Below are 18,468 nucleotides of genomic sequence, written 5' to 3' on the forward strand. Positions count from 1 at the left end.
GGAGTGAGCCCTTCGAGGTGCTTCACAGCAAAACAATTGCAGATGAAATGACAAAACCCACCCCAGCTGAGCACCAGCCAGATCGGTATCAAACGCTGAACAAGCTCATGTGCAGGGAAAGCAGATTCACCAGCCCCTTTCCCTGCCAGCAGCTGGCCAGGAGCTACAGGAGGGTTTCTTTAGGATCAGAAATGCAGCCAAAACTGAGCAAATATGAGATGGAAGAGCAAAGTGACAGCTGCCTGGGCTCTCAGTGCACGCTTGGCTGCCCCATCCAGCGCACATCCACAGGAGATGGAAAAACTGGAGGCTCTGGAAAAGCAGGGATGCGCTGGATGGATCTGTACCTGGCTGGAGCTGGGAGTGGACAGCAACCCAACACGGAGGCAAAGATAGTTTCATGCAGGCATGGCTAATAGGGAGGAGATTAGTCCTATAAACTTGTGATCCTGCTGAGGTCCCGACCCCAGCAGTGTCCTGTGCCACCGAGATCCACAGGCCGATTCTGCGCCGTGCCACACGGGCTCCCTTTCATCATCCCTCTTCAGCCTTTCTGCATTTGAGGTTTACTGGATGTCCTTGTGTTTGGTGGGGAAGAGGGCAAATTGGAGCCTGTCGTGTACCTTCTCCCTCATTCAGCAGCACATCATTCTGCCTGCAGCAGGGGGGAAGGAGACGGACGGGCAGGCATCAAAGCCGCCGGCTCTGTCACATTTTCTTCCCCCCCAACCAAAAAAGAAGTGTTGGCGTCATTTGAAGCCCAGCCTGCAACCTCAGGCCTCTGTCCCACACCCAAAAAGGGCAGCAGCACCTTCCCCTGTGCCCTTGGTCTCCTCTCAGGGCCATGCCACGAGCCCTCCAAGTGAAAATCCCTGCAGATTCCAGCAAAACCCCATCCCCACTGGAGCCAGCATGCTGGGTCATGAGCACGGCTGCCTTTCAGAGACCTCTCCTGTGCTTTGCACTGAACTTTTTACCAGCTCATGAAAAAGGCAGCGATAAAAGCAGAGCAGTGTGAAGAGCTGAGCTGTGCCGGCCGGCCCTGGATGGCTTAATGAGCCGCGAGGAAATGCCATGTGCCCAGTTGGATATTGGGCATTGTCGCTCTCCCACACAGCTCTTGGGGTGTGTGGGGATGTGGGGGACCTGAGCACTGAGCAGCAAGTCTTTTTCACCCCCTGCAAACTGAATGTTTGGAGCAGTTGGGTGCTGGGAATTAATGCGCAAGCGACGAACGCGGTCAGGACACGGCGCTCTGCTAATATCCTGCTTTGTCTAGCTCCAGTGCCGGTATTCCATCCCAAAATATCCCCCTGAACATCCCTCTGGGAGTGGACTTTGTGGAGATGCTGCACATCCCCCAGCACCACGCAAATGCCTGCATTAAAAGCTTAATAAAAATAGCTTGATAACGGGATGTGTTCCCATCAGCGGCGGCTCTCGAGCCCGCCGCCGAGCCTGTGCCTCCAACACAGCAAGGCCAAGTAATTATGGGATGGGGCTGCAAGGTCCTGGCAGACTAATTTCTATTAATTACAGCCTGTGTAGGATCCTGTCACTGCGGAAAGGGGAGATGGGAAATCATTGCAGGGCCGGGAAGATGCTGAAGGTTGGTGGTGCCGAAACATCTGGGCTGGCCACAGATGTTTGGTTTTGTATGGTGAGAAGCAACAGGTTGGGCTGGATGGAGTGATGGGGATGTTCTGCCCTCCTCCTCCTCGTGTTGTGTGGCTCGAATGCACGTTTTGCAAAGTTAAAACAAATCGCAAAGAGCGGAAATCAGCGGTTTTAAGGGAAAAGTAAAGAAAACAAAAATAAGATCTTGGCAGAAGGATAAAGGAAGGCAACTGAAATGCTCATTAAAACTGAGGGGCCCCACTTCCCTGTCCAAGTGGCCACATCTCTGGAGGTTCCCAGATCCTTTGAAATGCTTTGTCAGACAAAGTCTTTCATCCTACCTGATTCTGGGTAAATTCATGGACCCAGAAATTTTCCCTGGAAGCGTGAAAGACAGAACAACTCCATTCTGACTTTTCACTTCCCATCTGATCGCTGTTGATACAATTTATTCCTATGACAGCATCTGCTGCTTTCATGGGTTTTTTTATTCTGAAGTACAACTCGTCTTTGTTAGTCCCATTTTCGGGCCTTTCATCATTTGAGTCACAACATAAAAGGCATTTAAACACTCCTGCTTGGAAACCAGGCTGGCAGAGGGTGGGAGCAAGGAGATGCCGTGTCAGCCCAGCCCCAGCCCTCCTCTGGCATGGTTGTGGCACACACAAAAGGGTGTGCCACAACCCTTTTGTGCTCCCGTGTGTCTCCTGCCAAGGATGGCAGTGATGGGGAAGCTGTGGCTCCATTTTGGAGAGATGCTGTGAAATCCAGATGTGCTTGGAGGTGCAGAGCCCTGTACACCACATCTCTGTTGGGGCAGCATCTCTGTCAACTCCCACTGACCCAAGGAGTTTTTCCAGGGGTTCTGTGCCCTCCTCATCAGCCAAACCTCTCATTAGACAACTCATTGCCTTTTGCTCTGCAGCTCCAGACCAGGCTGTGGTGCTCAGCTCTCCATGTACCTGTGCTGGGGGGCTCTGCCACCCCTCAGTGCCACTGAGCTCACCAGGGACCATTGTCCCCAGCAGTGCCAGCAGATCCTGGCATCTGCCGGGCTGCTGGAGGCACTGGGGAGTTCAGAGCTACCCACAGAAAATTGGAGTCTAATAATAGCTGGTGGTGTTGCACCAGCAGAGAGCTGGAACAGCCTCGTCTGGCAGGGAGAGGCCACTGCTGGCTCCTGTGTGCTCAGCTGGAAGAACAACAACGCCTTTCCCCGGGCTGCTCCTCCCTGCAGCCCCTCCTGAGGCCCACAGACCTCTCTGCACACCCCAAGGATTCCCTGCCCCAGCAATGTGGCTCACACCACTCCCAAACCTCTCTGCGCACCCTCTGACAGGGTTTGGACAAGGTGGAAAAGCCACTGTGGGCACAGGACGGGCAGGACTCACCCACCACACCCCTGGGTGAGCGTCTCCGGGATGTGGTGGCCTCTCCCCCTCCTGCTTTAACTCCCCTGCTGTATTTTCCACTCCAGCAGGCATTGCTGGCACCTGAGCATCCTCCAGCAACATCCCTCCATCCCACCTGGTGTCTCTGATCCTGGATCCCTTCCCTCGTCCCCCGGCTCCCAGGGAAGGGAGCGCAGCTGGAAACTCTGCTGCTGCTTATTGGAATAACCTTTCAGGATTCATTTAGTGCCGCTTGCTTCCACCCCACCTTCCCACCGTCAGCACTTCACTAATTGCAGCTCTTAACTCCTTGTGCCCAGGTAGCCTGAGAGCAGCAGCTGCGGGCAGCAATGGGGTGCCTCTGTCCCCCATCTCTCTTTAGACAGGGTCAGCCTAGTGAAGCATGAGCACCACGCTCACCCCAGCCTGCCTGACCCCATTCCTGCTCCCAGCTCACCCCACAAGCTTCCTGCTCTGGGAAAAGGCCACAAATCCCAGGCAGAATCCCAGGCACCACCTGGGAGCATCAATCAGCGCTCGGCTGGGCAGGGAAGAGGCGAGAGATCCCGAGGGCTATGGGAGCACTGTCTGCCTGAGCCTTATTCAATTACGGCTCTCGAGTTCAGCCTGAGCCCGGCGCGGTGGGGACGGGGCTGCCAGGGGAGGGGGGTGGGCGCAGCCCCCTAATTCAATCACAGGGCACAGCAATGGTGCGGCTGGTGGGGGAGAAGAGATCTCGCTGTCAACACAGGGAGAATGAGGCTTCCACGGCTTCCCTGGGTGGCTCTGCCCACTGACCCCTCACAGGTGCATTTACCAATGCGCCAGGAGTGGCTCTGTGTCACTGTTAAGGGCTGGGGTCTGGTCCTGTGCTGGTGCCACCACACAGCATCGCTCTGATCCAAGGCCACCTGCACTGAAATGTGGGATGTTGCCAGCTCTGCCGCCACGCAGCTTTCTGTGCAAAGAGAAAACGAGCCAAGAAACTACATTTTCAGGAAAACTGAGGTGTTTTTTACGTAAGTGCAAGAGCAGGGCACGAGGAAGGTGAGATGCTGTTTCCCAGCTGACACCATGAGCCAGCGAGTGTGACTAAAACTTGGGAATGCTTTGCACAGGGCTTCAGGCACTGTGGTGAGGCACTGAAACCTCAGCAGCTGCTCAGGGAGATGAGGACAGAGGGACACAATCAGGTAGGAAAGAGAGCAGAGAGCTGGGAAGGCAGATGCTTTCCCTGAAAGCATTTCCAAGGTCAACGCTCAAAAGTGGAGCAGAGCGAGGGTTTGGCTGAGGCAGGGGAGCGGGACCACGCAGGGATGCTCAGTGGGAGGCACAGGAACGCCCAGCTCCCAATTCCCCAGCCCAAGGAGGGCTCAGGGAGGCACCCAGACAAGGTCACGGTCCCAGCAGAGCAGCGAGGGAGCTCCGGCTGCGCCGGCTCTGCCTCCGCGGCAGCAAATCCAATCGTGGCCAATAACAGGGTGGAACAAAACCCAGCGATGCAATAAAACCTCCCGGCGCCTTGTTCACCTGCAGCCTGAGCAGCACAGGAGGTGGCACGGCCTCTGTGGGCAGCCTGGGGAGCCCAGCAAGGGCAGGCAGGGTTTGGGGTGGCCCTTGGTGAGCTCCCCACGGGTGACAGCTCATCCCACGAGGAGGGGGACGGGCGGATTTGTGAGCAGGGGAGAGCTGCTGATGCCTTGAGAAGCGGGGAGGTGAAATCAAATTGTGCAGCATGCACGGCTGCCATTAACCTGTCTGTGTACTCCCGTGGCCGCCCATCCCTCTCCGCCTGACAGCCAGGGCTGCCCCGGCTGCTGCAGCACACAGCCCTGCCTCAGGCTTCTCCCCAGTGCTTTCAGCTGCTTCCTAAATGGAGAGCTGGCTGAGCATCCCCTGGTGAGCCGGGGAGAGGCAGAACTGATTCCCGGAGAAGGAGAAATGGTGGCAGCGTGCGATGGGCGGCTGCAGGAGGAGCTGCTGGGGCAAACCACAGCTCCAGACTGAGGCCAGAATGATAACAGCACCAAACTTCCTTGAAGGAGGGTCCTGAGGACATTCCTTGGGAATATCCCTTGGGTAGTATCATCTCCATCATCTCAACCTTTACATCTAGGGATCTTAATGGCAGCTTTTGGAAGCACAGATGGGATCGTGCCAGGGTTGCACGTTCCTGGGGGATGCAGCCAGGTGGGCACTAGAGGGGTCCATTTTTTCCTGCTGGCAGGGGGAAGAGGCAGGGTCTGGGCTCGCTTTGCTCAGCCCCACACTCCTCCTGGCCCACGGGGAGGCTGAGAGCAGGCTGGTGGAGAAGGGAAGGGAGAGGAGGGCCGGGGAGCAGGGAGGAGGCGCAGCCAGCCCCGCCGACCGCCTCGCCTCCCTGCATCCCAGCTCCATTTGCAGATTTATTAAATCGAGAGCCAATTCCGACATAATTTCTTTCAAGCAGCTCCACCTCGCAGGTGTGCGGAATTTGTTTGAGATAAAGAAAACCATTACAGAGAGACAGCAATCTTCAAAGACCACCTCGGAGACCTGAGAGAAATAAAAACACTAGCCCGTGCAAATGTGCAATTAAGTTTCAGAATACTCCTGCTCCATGAAAAGCTCCGTCCCTGCAGAGAACAGGCCTTTAAGGCAATTTTCCCAAACACTATTCAGCATTCACTCAAAAATGCCTTTTTAAAACAACATGTGATTTTTTTTCCCCTCCCTGCCTCACTCCTCCTCCTGCCTGCGCCTGCTCCATCACTTCCAGGTGGGACACAGAGAGCTCTGGTGGGGATGTGGTTCCTCCCCACTTGGAGGGGGACACAAAGCACAGGAAGGGTCCCATCCACACAGGCACAGCTCTGTCACAACCTCCAGTCATGTCAGATCCACAAACCAGGGATTTTTAGAGCTACTCTTGCTATTCAAGGAGACCACGACACCAGCATGGCCCCGCCTGGGGACAATCTGCCAACTATTCCCAGTTGAAGGATCTTCATATCCCTTATTCATGGGTCACTCTCTGCTTGGTGATTAATTAAAAATGCATAATTAACCTGTGGAACGCAGCGCTGCCATGAGGTATCGGGGAGGCCAGGAGCTTAGTGGGATTCGGGGGAGGATTATATGTTTAACTGGATAATGAGAACATCTGGTGGTACATTAACAGGGATGAAGGAGAATTAGGGAGAAGAGCTTGGCCAGCCACCAGCACAGGGTGCAGGAGGGTGACCACGGGGCTGGCTCAGGGAGGGCACTGCTGCTGCAGCCACAAGCCTGGCAGAGACACCAACACACCCCTGCGCCCTGGGCAAGTGTGATTTTGGGAATGAGGCAGTGACAGAGGTGTCACACAGGGCTGGTTTCCTTTGGGTTGGAGGTGGCTGCCTGGGACAGCAGGATGGTCACAGCACTGCCAATCCTTGCCACAACACCCAACCCAACAACACCTCTTGTCCATGGAGACCTGTGGCATGACTGTAATACCCTGATAAATCAGCCACAGTGGCCTCAAAAGCCCAGGAGAGCATCCATCAGCTGCAGCACTTGCTGCAGGTGACACCACGCCTGCATGCGCGGCCATCCGTGCTGCTGGTGGCACGCCACCAAGAACGCAAGCAAAAGTGCAGGAGACACAAGAGCAAGCCTCAGACAACCTGGCCACGCAGGATATGCCATCCCAAGGGTGTGCAAGAGGCAGTACCTGGGGGTCTCCATCTTCTGAACAACATGTGGCTCCCAGGACTGAGCCTGGCACACACCTTCTCCCTGCGGCAGCATCCCTCATCCACCCCAGGCTCCACACAGAATCACAGACACCACCCACTATCCCCCTTGCACGGTGGGCACAGACCATGTGCCTTGCTCCACCTCTTTCCCCCAGCCTCAGAAGTTTTCTCCCTGGCAGGCACAGCCAGGGACTCCGAGAGCAAACTCCGGGCTGACGACAGGATTACTAAATCCCTGTCAGCAAACAGGGCTCAAGCAGCTGCTCTTATGCATTGTAAATCTGCTGCTCCAACTGATGGTTGTGCAAGGCCTGGGAACCACAACATCTTGGGGTGAAAAGCACTGAGGGCTCTCAAAAATGTCCCCAAGAATTGGGGAGGATCCTCAGCTCTTCCATCCCACTGCATCGCCAAAACTTGGGAGAAGGAGGGAGAAGGAGCTCAGTGCTCCCTGCAAGACTCTGGATGCTCTCCACGTCCCTTCACCACTCGGCAGAGGTGATGCCACCAAGACTGGGCAGCCTGAGGGGTTTTGGGTGTTGTGGCCCCTCTGGGCTCTCTGCCGCTCCCCTGGGACGAGGTGGCTGCAGCACATCGTGCTCAGCCTGCCGAGCACGGCCGGGACCTGCTGGGCCGGGGTTAATCTCGTTGTCACACTTTCCCTCCTTCTTGCTGGCTCGGCGTGCTTTGACCCGCTGTGAAATTGTGGCCAACAGCTCTGAATATTTTAAGAGCAGCAATGCAGTGATGGCCGCGCACGGCGGAGCGGCAGCAAGGCAGGCCGGGAGCTGGGCTGGGCCCTCACCTCCCCCCCGCCACCACCAACCCATTAGCACAGTTCAGGGAAACCTAAAAAATTCAAAAGACACTGAAATATGCAGCATTTTTTGCTCTCCCTGGAAATGACGCGCTTCGCTTCCCAGATGCTCCCGAGCAGGACGTTGTAAATAAGAGGCTTTGTCACACACAGAGGGTGTTGCCACTGGGGCTGGGGGATGCTGCAGAGCCCAAATTGACACCCCAAAGCCTATCCTGGGGACAGAGCCACGCTTGGGGCTCGGATAAACCCGCACTGGCATCAATGCCCATCCTCACTAGCGCAGCCATTAAAGGAGATTCCCCTCTCCATCCTTGGCTCGGATAAACCCGCACTGCCATCAATGCCCATCCTCACTAGGCAGTGCATTAAAGGAGATTCCCCTCTCCATCCTTGCCCTCTGCCCGCTGCTCCCTGCCCCTTTTCCCCCTCGGGGCATCCCCTCGGTGCCTCCTCCCCTCGGCCGGGCGGGACTCGGGTGCCGCAGGACCTGACGCAAACACCTGTCCTCAGCACTTCTGCTATCTGGGGCACAGCAGAGCAGCAGCGGCGAGGAATTAAAAAAAAAAAAAAAAAAAAAAAAAAAAAAAAAAAAAAAAAAAAGAAGGAGGTCTATTTGCATAAACCTTCCAAAAAAGAAGAGCTGGAGCCTGAGTCTGGAGAGCTGGAATATCAGTCAGGGACCGCTGGAGCTGGTAGAAGGTGCAATAAGTATTTGGGAAGCGTCACCAGGACCTGGGCACGTTCTGTCACCAGGTCCCTGCACATCCCCAAAGTGCTGCCCCAAGGCTTGACACCCCATCTAGGAGTGACATTGGGACACTTTTGTATTCAGGTCTTAAGAGGGCAGATTAATCGCCATGTGCTGGGTCTGTCATGTGCAGGGATATATATTCTTCTCAGAATTTACAAGTAGTTCTGTCTGAGAAATAAACAAGTGGAGATAAAAATTACATTGTCACTGTGCAGGTGTGATGGATGGGCAGGACAAGCCCTGGGAGTGCCAGCAAGGTGCCACTGGTACAGGGAGTGTCACTGGCACCTGGGACAGCTGGAGATGCCAAAGGGACTCCAGGAAAGGCAGTGGGACGTACTCCACCAACCCCAGCCTGTTGTGCCTCTGTCCCAAAAGCCAGGAAAAGTGGGAACAGCCACCAAGGCCATCCCCAAGTGAGGGAGATGCCTGGAGAATGCAATGCTGGTGATGGTGACCAGGATGCAGCCATGGGAAGATGCCTGGAGCAAAGCAGTGACAGAGGGGGCTGCAGCCTGCAGGTCAGCTCCTTGTAAAAGCCTCCTGGGCTCTGTCTCAAGCCCCAAATCCTCCTCTCCTGTGTGTTTCCAAGGTCAGCAATGGGAAAAAGACACAGCCAGCCACAGGATTCCCCAGGGATGTGAGGGAAGGGTTGATGCAGTTTACACCAAGCCCTTTTCTCGTTTGGTTTCTCCTTCATCCTCCTCTGCTTCCCGAGGCTGCACTGCCTTGGCCCGGCTCGTCAGGGAGTGACAGAGCACATTGCCTGCTGGGGTCACTCCCTGGGGAGGGACAGCCATTGGCTCCTCACAGTTTAAATCTGAATTCACACTGAAAGCACTGAAACAGCTCTGCGTGGATCCTCTTCGCAGCCTTGGGCATCCTGAGGAGTCATGACTCGGCTCAGCCTGCCGGGATGGAGATCCCAAAACCATCTGGGGACATCCAGCTGCCCCCAAGGCGGGTGCCTGGCTCCAGGCTGGCACCCAGCAGCTGGTCCAGCAACTGCCTTCAGTCTATTAATAAAGCTGGAGCAGCTGGTGGAGCATCCACCACCAGTCCTCGGGATTTATCCACACCGCTCTGCCTTATCAGCCATGCTTTTCACAAGCACTTAAATTCAGGAGGAAAAGGAAAAAGTGAAATCAGATAGAAATGCAGGTCTGTTTGCTGTTTTCTCCAATGAAATGGTTCTGGGTAAACAGCAGACGCCTTTGATGAAATCCCAGCAGGCTTAAACAATAAAGCTGGTTACAAACTCAATCTGGCGCAGATATCAGATCTGAAATTGTTTCAAAAAACATGTCAACATTTTCTAATGCTGCTGCAAAACTTCCTCGGCACTTTGCCACAAGCTGCATCTGTGACGCAGGACCTGCGCCGCTGTCCCGGCTCCTGCTGCCACTGCTGCACCTGCCCTGCCCTGGCACCTCTGCAGCCTGCTCAGAGGGACACCCTGGGCTGCAGGACGAGGCTCAGCAGCATCACCTGGGGTGCAGGAGATGCACATTCCCAGGAGATGCACGCTGGGGGTTGTGTTCCAGCTGTAAATGCAGCTCCCGTGCCCAGGCACGGCCTGGCTGAGGGTTTGCAGTGCTGGATGAGGGGCAGCAGGCAGCGTGGGCATTCCTTTCATCACAGCCCAGGGATGGAATTCAGCTCTGGGTTCATCCCAGGTGTTACCAGGGACGACTGAGCTTTCTGTGGAAAAGCAATTTGCAAAGCCTTGTGGTGGCAGAGGGGCAGAGCCTGGTGTTCCTCCTGGGTTCTGCCTCCTGTGTGCCACCTCTGCATCCTGCTGGGACACCAGGGCAGGATGGGGATGCAAGGGTCCAGCTTGGGAATGCCTGGCTGGGGGCAGAGCTTGGTCCCTCTCCTTGGCACAACAGGGGCCATGCAGTGCAGGGCAGCTGGGTCAGGGTGACAGGGAATCTGGCAGCTCCACCAGGGACCATCCAAACTCAGAAAACATGCAGAGCTAGAGGCCAATGAAGCATGTCCTGCGCTGGCATTGCCAGGAGCAGCCTGCCAGTTACCTGCACTTCCCAAACTCTGTCAGCACATGGGGGTCTCTGGAGGGCAGCAGGGGATGCAGCTGAGGGGGTGAGAAGATGAGCAGGAGGGGGAAAGACCTCATCCCACCACAAACACTGATTAAAAAGCCAGCACCAGCTCCAAAGGTACTTGGCAGAGGGGGCTGCAGGCCCCAGGTCAGCTTCTTGTAAAAGCCTCTTGGGCTCTGTCTCAAGCCCCAAATCCTCCTCTCCTGTGTGTTTCCAAGGTCAGCAATGGGCAAAGCCTTCCCAAAGGCTCCCACCTCCATCCATGAGGGATCTGCTCCCCGAGTGTGGGGTGAGACACACTCATCCCATGTGGGATCCAGCCCTACACAGACCCCATCCCACACCCCAAGGAAGCCCCCAGCCCACAGCTGATGCCTGCCACACCTCACGTCCCGTGTGGCTGTGATGGAGCAGCAGAACCATCCCTCCCACCACGGGGAATGACAAAGGGAACGCAGGAGAGGAAAAGCGGGGCGTGAGGAAGAGGATGGGGAGGATGGGCAGCCCTGGGGGGTGCAGGGGGCCAAGCCTGAGCCCCGGAGCAGCACGGGGGATGTGGCAGAGCTGACCCCTGTGCCGAGGTTGCCTCTGCCATCGATCCCTGTTGCACTCAGGCTCATTAGGGCCGGGGAGCTGCTGCGAGCGGCTGCTGCAGGAGACAGACGGGGGGAGCGCTCGCTGTGGCTCCCTGGATCGTATTAAATATTTACTTTGTTTTGTTTTGTTTTTCCCAGCTTATATTGATCAGAGATGGAGTGGGGAGGGGGGGCTGGGGGGAGCAAGGGGCTGCTGTTGGATGCCGGCAGGGAAAAGCAGAGGAAAGGACTAAGCTGGAAAACGGGGACAGAGCGCACCAGGGCGTTCCCGAGGGATTCAGGATTCACCTGCTCTCCCAAGGGACGCCCAGCGCTGCCACCCTGCAGAGATGCCCCCCTCAGAGCCATTCATCCCCTTCAGGGTCAGGATCATCACCAGCACACGGCATGAGGAGCAGTGGGGCAGCTCCCACTCCCCATCCCACACCAGCATCTCGAGGGACGCAGCATGGGGGGGACACCCGAGGCAAAAAATCATCTCCTAGCTCGGGGTATCCCCCCAGCCCGGGCCGGGAGGAGCCCCCCGCACCCAGGCTGGGCCCCGGGAGCGGCCGCGCAGTCGGCACTGTTTCTATTTCGAGAGGAGCTCTACTGGAAAAGGAACAAAAGCCGAGCGAAGCTATAAATAGCCGCCTCCTCCTTCACACCAGCGCCTCCTCCGCCCCAGCATCCCGAGCAGGCCGGGGGGGTCCCGGAGCCCGGCCCGGGCTCAGCCCCACTGCCAAACCCCCTCCGCGTCTCGGAGCCAACATCTCCATCTGAAAACCAGGGGGAATAACGAGCCGGGGAATATCTGCCGGCTCTGAGCAGCGCTGTGCCAAGTTACCCAGAGCAGCGGCTCTGCCCAGCCACAGCCCCGTGCCCCGGGGGATTTGCCCCGCACCCAAAAGCACCCCGCGGGCACGGATTGCACCACCTGGGGATGCTCCTCTTGTCCCTGGGCCTGTCTGCGGCTGGCAGCGAGCAGGAAGAGCCGAGGAGCTCGGGCAGACCTACTTTCAAGGCTTTAATCCTTTTTGCTTAAAGAATCTTCTTTTTTTTTTTTTTTTTCCCTCTCTCCCCTCTCTTTCTTTTTTTTTTTTTTTTTTTTCCCCTTTCTTTTCCTTTCCTGCTCGGCAAAGATGGGGTCTGATCAGAGGAGACACGCAGGGAGCTGACAAGCTGCGGCGTACGGAGAGAAAGGAGAAAGAAATACATATTTATTACCCTCAATTATTAAAAAATAGATAGCAGCAGATCTTAGGCCCTGGCAGAGGCACTGCAGAGTCGTTTGTCTGAGGACTATTTTGTTTTTTAAATTCCATTGAAATTATAATACGCCGGGGCTTGTTAGCACAAACACCCCGGCACATCCCTGCCGAGGGGGGATCATCCCAAGCCCCTCTGCTGGCTCGGGGGTGCCTCCCGCAGGGTGCCTGGCTCCAGCACCCCATGGGATGCCGGATTTGCAGGCAGCGGGGAGGGAAGGAGGGATGCTCAGGGATGCAGGAGCGGATGCATCCGGCAGCGTTTGTGCCCCTCTGCCTTCCCCCCGCGGGCATCAGGAGGGATGTGCCCGGTGCCAGCACGCACCAAACGCACACGGATGCCCGGCTGGGTGAAGGTCTCATGGACAAGACCCTCACCCAGGTCACCTCGGGCCGAAAGCAGCCCGGTGACATTCTCGGGTGACATTCCCCGTGCCCAAGGACGGGCTGTGCGCCCCTCGGGTGGCACCGTGGGGGCCCCGCGCTCACCGGGATGGGGTTTCCCCGAGCAAAGCGATGCAAACGCTGGTGCAAATGCAGCTGGAGGAAAAAAAAAATAAATAAAAAAAAATAGAGAGCGGTTCCCAAGTGCGGCACACGGGGCTGGCGGAGCCGCTGGCACCTCCCCTCCGCTTGCAGGGCTGCTCCGAGAGGAGAGGAGCCCTGCCAGAGCAGCAGCAGCCAAATTCCCTCCCAGTAAACAGCGGCTGCATCCTCCCCGGGTGAGGATGGCGGTGTCGGGACTTCGGGAGCACGTGGAGCGCCTCTGACACCCTCTGATCCCAGCACCGCTCCCTCTCCACACACAGGATCTGCTGGGATGTGCTGGATCTACACGGACCTGCTGTGCCATCACCTCTCCAGGGCCAAATCCCCCCGGCCGCTTTTGGGCACCGTGAGCCAGCAAGAGCGGTCACGGCTCTGCCGGCCCAGGCAGGAGCATCGCTAAAAGCTGCTCACCAAAGCTGGGCGGGCTCCAAGCTGCCGTGCCGGCTCCGAGCCGCTGTGCCAGCACCGCCGGGAAGCAAGCAGCCAGCGGGCACATATGCTGTTCAAAAGGAAAAGGAGCTTTCTACACCAAATGGAGCTTTTTCCGCTTAATAACCCCCAAATCCTAATCTGCGCAAAGAAGATTGCCCCCCGCATCTCCCCGTCCTGCATCTGCCGCTCGCCATGCCCGCACTTAACACCCCCATCAGCACATCAGGGAAAGCAGGAGAAAAACCAAAACCGGCCCTGGGGAAAGCAGGCGATGCCCAGGAATGGGCTCATCTCCTCTGTCGGCAGCGAGCCTTCACCATTTGTCATCAGTAAAAATAATACTCCTAAAAGTGTCCCCCCTCCGATTGCCGGGCTGTGGGTTTCCATGGAGATGCTGCTCCGCAGGGATGGCACGGGGGGATCGGTGGGATTGGCGCTTCCTCCCTTCGGGAGATGGGACGTGGTGCTGACATCGGGAGCGAGGACAGCGCCGGCCCTGCTGCTGGCACAGGATCCTGAGGCTGAGCCAGCTCTTTCCACCTTGGGCTCGGGCAGCCTCACCCAAAATAGCAGGGGAAGAGCAGCCTGGCAGGGGAGGACAGGGATGCTCCTGTATCCCAGCGGTGCTGCTGAGGCCGTGCCCTGCACCCTGCTCCTCCTCATTGACTGATCCCACCAGGATCCCCCTTGCTCCCGGCCCCGTGGCTCTCCCTGCAGCCTCCCACTTGTTGCAGCTGCTCCTAAATCAGATTCCAGCCTCCTCTGGTGGGTTCTGAATGAGGGCAGCACCTCACCCATCCCAACCTTCTGGGAACCAAGCAGCATCCACCACTGCTGGGGTGTGGGTGCCCGAGCTGCTGCTGCTCCACCAAAGTGCTCTGCAAACATAATCTGCTCTTAATAACCCAAGGCTCTATTGATTGTGGCTGAACCCTGGAATTGCACTTGGCAAACAAAGCCCGAGTTTTTGGGCTGTTTGGGGGAGACTGGGGCGGCTCCCTGGGGTGGGGGTGAGTGGCAGTGTCACCCAGGGGTGCCCCAGTGTGGGACAGGTGACGTGGGGCTGAGGTGGCCGTGTCCTGGGTCACTCTCTGCGAGGGGGGCTCTGCCTCTGCACTCCCTTGCCAGGAGCAGGGGACACCCCAGTGGGAGACAGCCCTGGTCACACCTGGCCACCACCACCACGTCCCTCCAGGCTCCCACACTCCCCTGCCTGGCTTTTGCCTTCAAACAAGATTTTGGCTCTTGCTGTCAAATCCCATCAGCAGTTTCCAGCAGCCCAAGCTCCTGCCCGGCCCCAAGGCAATGACATCCCACTCATGGCCTCATGCTGCACACCACGGAGCCCCCCTGCCCCTGCTGCTGGCCTGTGCCACTGGCTCCAGCACTGCCAGGTGCTCCAGGGGAAGATGGGTGTGAAATCACGCTGGAAAATGCATCTTTTCACATCTCCCCAGCAGGTTCACTGATGTTTTTAGGGCAGCGCTTCGAGGCCACCTGGAGTGTCACACACAGCTTCCAGCACCCAGATGGGACTGCAGGGCACTGGGTGTGGCATTTTAGGCAAAAAGGGGGAATAACATCCAGCCAAGCATGGCCATGGCTCTGACCCTGCCAGGCTCCACCAGTGCAGGTCACTGAGCAGCCACGGCTCCTTCACATCCTGAATTTGACTCCAGGTCCAGGCAGGCTGAGCTCTCCTTGCTCCCCCCAGCACCACCACAGGGACAGCCTGGGCCACATCCTGACCCCCTCCCTTGCTTCAGCGGGCACAGAGAGCTTGTGGCTTCCTATCAGCTCTTTATGAAATTAAACTTTTATAAGCAGAAAGGTTTCTGGGCTCTTGGATCCCTGGCGCAAGAACCGCAGTCCAGCCTGCGCCCGCACCCTGCCCACTGGCTGCTGCCCTGGCAGGCAGGGACGGAGGCTGGACACTCCACTGATGGCACGAGCGATGGAAGGGACAGGGATGTGGCTGCCCGTGACCTTGGTGTCATCCTTGACCTGGAAATCTCCTTCTCCTGCATCGCCAGCGTTGCGCTCCTGCCTGCGGCTGCCTGCGGCCAAGGCTGTGACACCCTCACCCAGGATGGGGCTGCACCCACACTGTCACCCACTGCCACACACCAGTGACATCCCACCGCTCAGAACCCACCCTGAACCCCACCAGTGACTGCACAGATGAAGCTCACGGGGTGCAAGAGGCCCAAAATGCCCTCAGGAATGGCAGCACTCGCTCGGCCATGCTGCCACCATCCTGCTGCACACCATGTGTGAAGCTGTCCCCTTGGAGCTGCCTCCCTTGGAGGTGACAACCATGCACAGCTCCTGCTGCCTCCCTTGGAGGTGACAACCATGCACAGCTCCTGCTGCCTCAAGCCCTGCCATGGCCCCAGCCTCAAGCCTGGTCCCTGGCAGTGGGACAGAGAAGGTGGTGGCAGTGCCACCATCAGCCCGCGCTGCCACCATCCTCGACAAAATCAGCCACCCCAGAGCCCCACAGAGGGGTTTGGCCCAGCCCCAGTGCCCCAGCAGCAGCTGTCCCCTTGTCCCCTTGCTTCACGTGTTGGATGTCCCCTCCACACCCTGCTTGGGGAAAATGCTGGGGACAGGGATGCCCTGCCCAGGGACACCTGGCCACGGTGAGGCAGGGAGGGGAGAACCTGTGGCAGGATGGAGGCCTCCTCTGCCTGCCTGTTGAATTATTCAGGAACGGTATTAACTTATAAATGAGTGTGTTTGACTGATTTTGTGGTTGATGTACAGATAAATTCTAATGAAAGACAGCTACAAGATTTTAAATTATTAATTAGACTGCCACTTAACAAAGCCTATTTGGCACTCTATTTCCTTGCTTAACAAGACAAAAAACTTTAAGAATAGGTTTTGCTTTAGCCCACAGGCTCTTCAATTTGCATTTTGTTTTTCTAGCTCCACAAATGAAAGCTGTAGATCTTGACCTTAACAGGCTACCCCTGGTGGGATGCAGCCCTGTCGGCAGCCTCGCCGCCTGCCTCCACCTCAGGCTCCCCATTTCCCAGCCCGGATGAAGCTTTTCCTCCAGCAGGGCTGGGAATCGAGGCTGGAAAGCAGGACAGCTCCAAAGGCTTGGGGATCGTTCTCAACTCATCCGCCGGGCTGGGTTAACACACCAAACAAAGCTGAGCCGGAGGAAGGAGCACCCGAGTGCGAGGCCACGCCGCCGCAAGGTGACATTTCCCCCAGCGGGAAAAGCCACTCGGGGGTGGCACAGGGGGCTCTGCCCTGCCCGGGGGGCTGCACCCCAATGCCAGGGGCTGCACGCAGAGTGTTGGTACCTTCCCCTCTGCCCGAGCCTCGTCGCAGAGAGGGGCATGTGCTGCCGCTGGCGAGGGCTGGGCCTGGGGCTGTGCTGTCGCCCCTCCCCGGGGCACGGGACAGCACTGGGGGTTCAGCCGCGTCCCCCCCAATGTCACCGCTGTCCCCAGCATCTCCCGGCACCGGCCCCGGTGCGGCGGGACCGGGGGTGCTGCCTCCCCCTCCCCACCGTCCCGGACCCCCCGGGAGGGCCGGCGGCTCCCCCGGCCGTGATGTCACAACGCTCCCCGATGATGTCCCAGGCGGTTGCCATGGAAATCGCGTGATGTCACAGCGGAGCGATTCTCCTCGGGGGGGGCCGAACGGGACGGCGAGCCCCAACTTCCCCGCCGAGCCCCCCGCGCTCCCCGCCGAGCCCCGTTTGCCGTTCCCTCGCTTTGAGGAACGAGCACCGACCCCCCCCGCTCCCGCCGCATGCCCGCTGCCTCCGGGACTCGCCGTAGCCCGGCGCCCGCGGGACCCGCCGCGTCCCCGGTCCTGCGGGACCCGGCGCCCGCCCTGCCTCCCGTCGCTCCTCCCGGTCTCCCGCCTCCCCGCCGCGCCGCGCTCCCGCCGGTGCCGCTCCCCGGGGGGTGCCCGAGCCTCGGTGGCGGCGCCGGTAACGCGGTGGCGGCGGGGGGCGCCCGGCGGCGCGGCCCCAACTTCGGCGGGGAGACAAACTTCGGGGCCGGCCCCGCTGCCCCCGGTGCCCGCGGCGCCCGCCGCCCTCCCGGTGCGCTGCTCACCTTGGCGGAGCATCTTGGAGCCGGGGCGGGCGCGGTCTCCCGGCGGCGGCGGCGGCGGCGGCGCTCAGAGCCTCGGGCGCGGCGGCGGCGAGCGGTAGCGGCGGCGGCGGCTGCTGCTGTACCGGGAACGAGGAGCCGGAGCCCGGGCGAGCGGCCCCCGCGGGGGCATGGCGGGCCGAGCCGCAGCGGCACCGGGGAGCGGCGGCCCCGGAGCACCGGGGAGCGCCGGCCGCGCCTCTGCCCGCCGCGCGTCCCGCCGCCGGCTTTTAGGGGGGAGCCGCCCCCTCGGGGCTGGGGCCGCCGCCGCCCCCCACCCCCTCGGGCAGAGCCTATAAAGGGGTGCCCGGTGCCGGTGCCGCGCTGCCTGCAGCGGCGGGCAGGGCTGGGCAGGGCGGGGCGGGGCAGCGACGGGGCGGGCAGGGCTGGGCCGGGCTGGGCTGGGCTGGGCTGGGCGAGCCCCCCCCGGGCCCCCCCTTCCGCCGCCGCCGCCGCCTCTCCCGCCTCCCGTGGACAGTTCGTGAAAGTGCCGCTGCTCCCGTTCCCCGCGCCGCCGCCCTCCCTCCGCCCCGCCGGGGGAACGGCCCAGCGCCGCCCCCCGCCAGCTCTGCGGTGCCCCCGGGACCGGCTGTCACCCCCGGCACACCGTTGTCCCCTCTGCCGTCGCCCTCCGCACCGTGCCCCGTTATCGCAGCGAGGCTCCGCCGCGCCGCTCCGCGCCTGCCGTGATCACGGCTGTCCCCGCTGTCCCGCCTGCCCAGCACCGTCCCTGCCGCTCCCCGGGGACCGTCCGTCCCCTCGGCCCCGTATCGTCCCCTCTGCCCGCCGTGTCCTGCCGAGATGTCGCCGACCGATCGGGTCTCCGCTGTCCGCGCTGTCCTCGCCGCCCCGGCACGGTCCCGCCGCTCCCTACAGTGCCCTCCGCCCCTTCTCGTCCCCGCCGTCCCACCGGGGTCACCGGGGGGCTCTGCTGTCCCCTCTGCCTCCCGGTGGCCGCTGTCCCCTTTGTGTCCCGATCCCTGCTGTCCCCGCGCTCTCCGCCGCGGTCCCGACACCCCGGTGTCCCCGAGCTGTCCCCGCTGTCCCCGGACAGTCCCTCCCGCCCCCTCCCCGTTATGCCCCCGGGAGCGCAGCTGTCCCCCCCGCCCCGTCGGGATCGCTGCTTTCATCGGGGGGTCCCCGCTGCCTCCTCGGGGTTCTGTCG

At 59.5% G+C, this 18,468-nt stretch overlaps 1 protein-coding gene across 1 annotated transcript in view; it reads right to left on the reverse strand.

Annotated features, from left to right (window-relative positions):
- Window positions 1-17,349, reverse strand: part of RTN4RL1 (reticulon 4 receptor like 1) — a 29,388-nt gene extending 12,039 nt beyond the window's left edge. The window contains exon 1 of the mRNA XM_063173875.1: window positions 17,268-17,349. Coding sequence (XP_063029945.1) covers window positions 17,268-17,280 — 13 coding nt within the window. The 5' untranslated portion in view covers window positions 17,281-17,349. The remainder of the gene's footprint in view (window positions 1-17,267) is intronic.
- Between the last annotated feature and the right edge of the window lie 1,119 nt (window positions 17,350-18,468).

This window comes from Melospiza melodia, chromosome 21 (assembly GCF_035770615.1).
Source record: "Melospiza melodia melodia isolate bMelMel2 chromosome 21, bMelMel2.pri, whole genome shotgun sequence".
Taxonomy (NCBI): Eukaryota; Metazoa; Chordata; class Aves; order Passeriformes; family Passerellidae; genus Melospiza; species Melospiza melodia.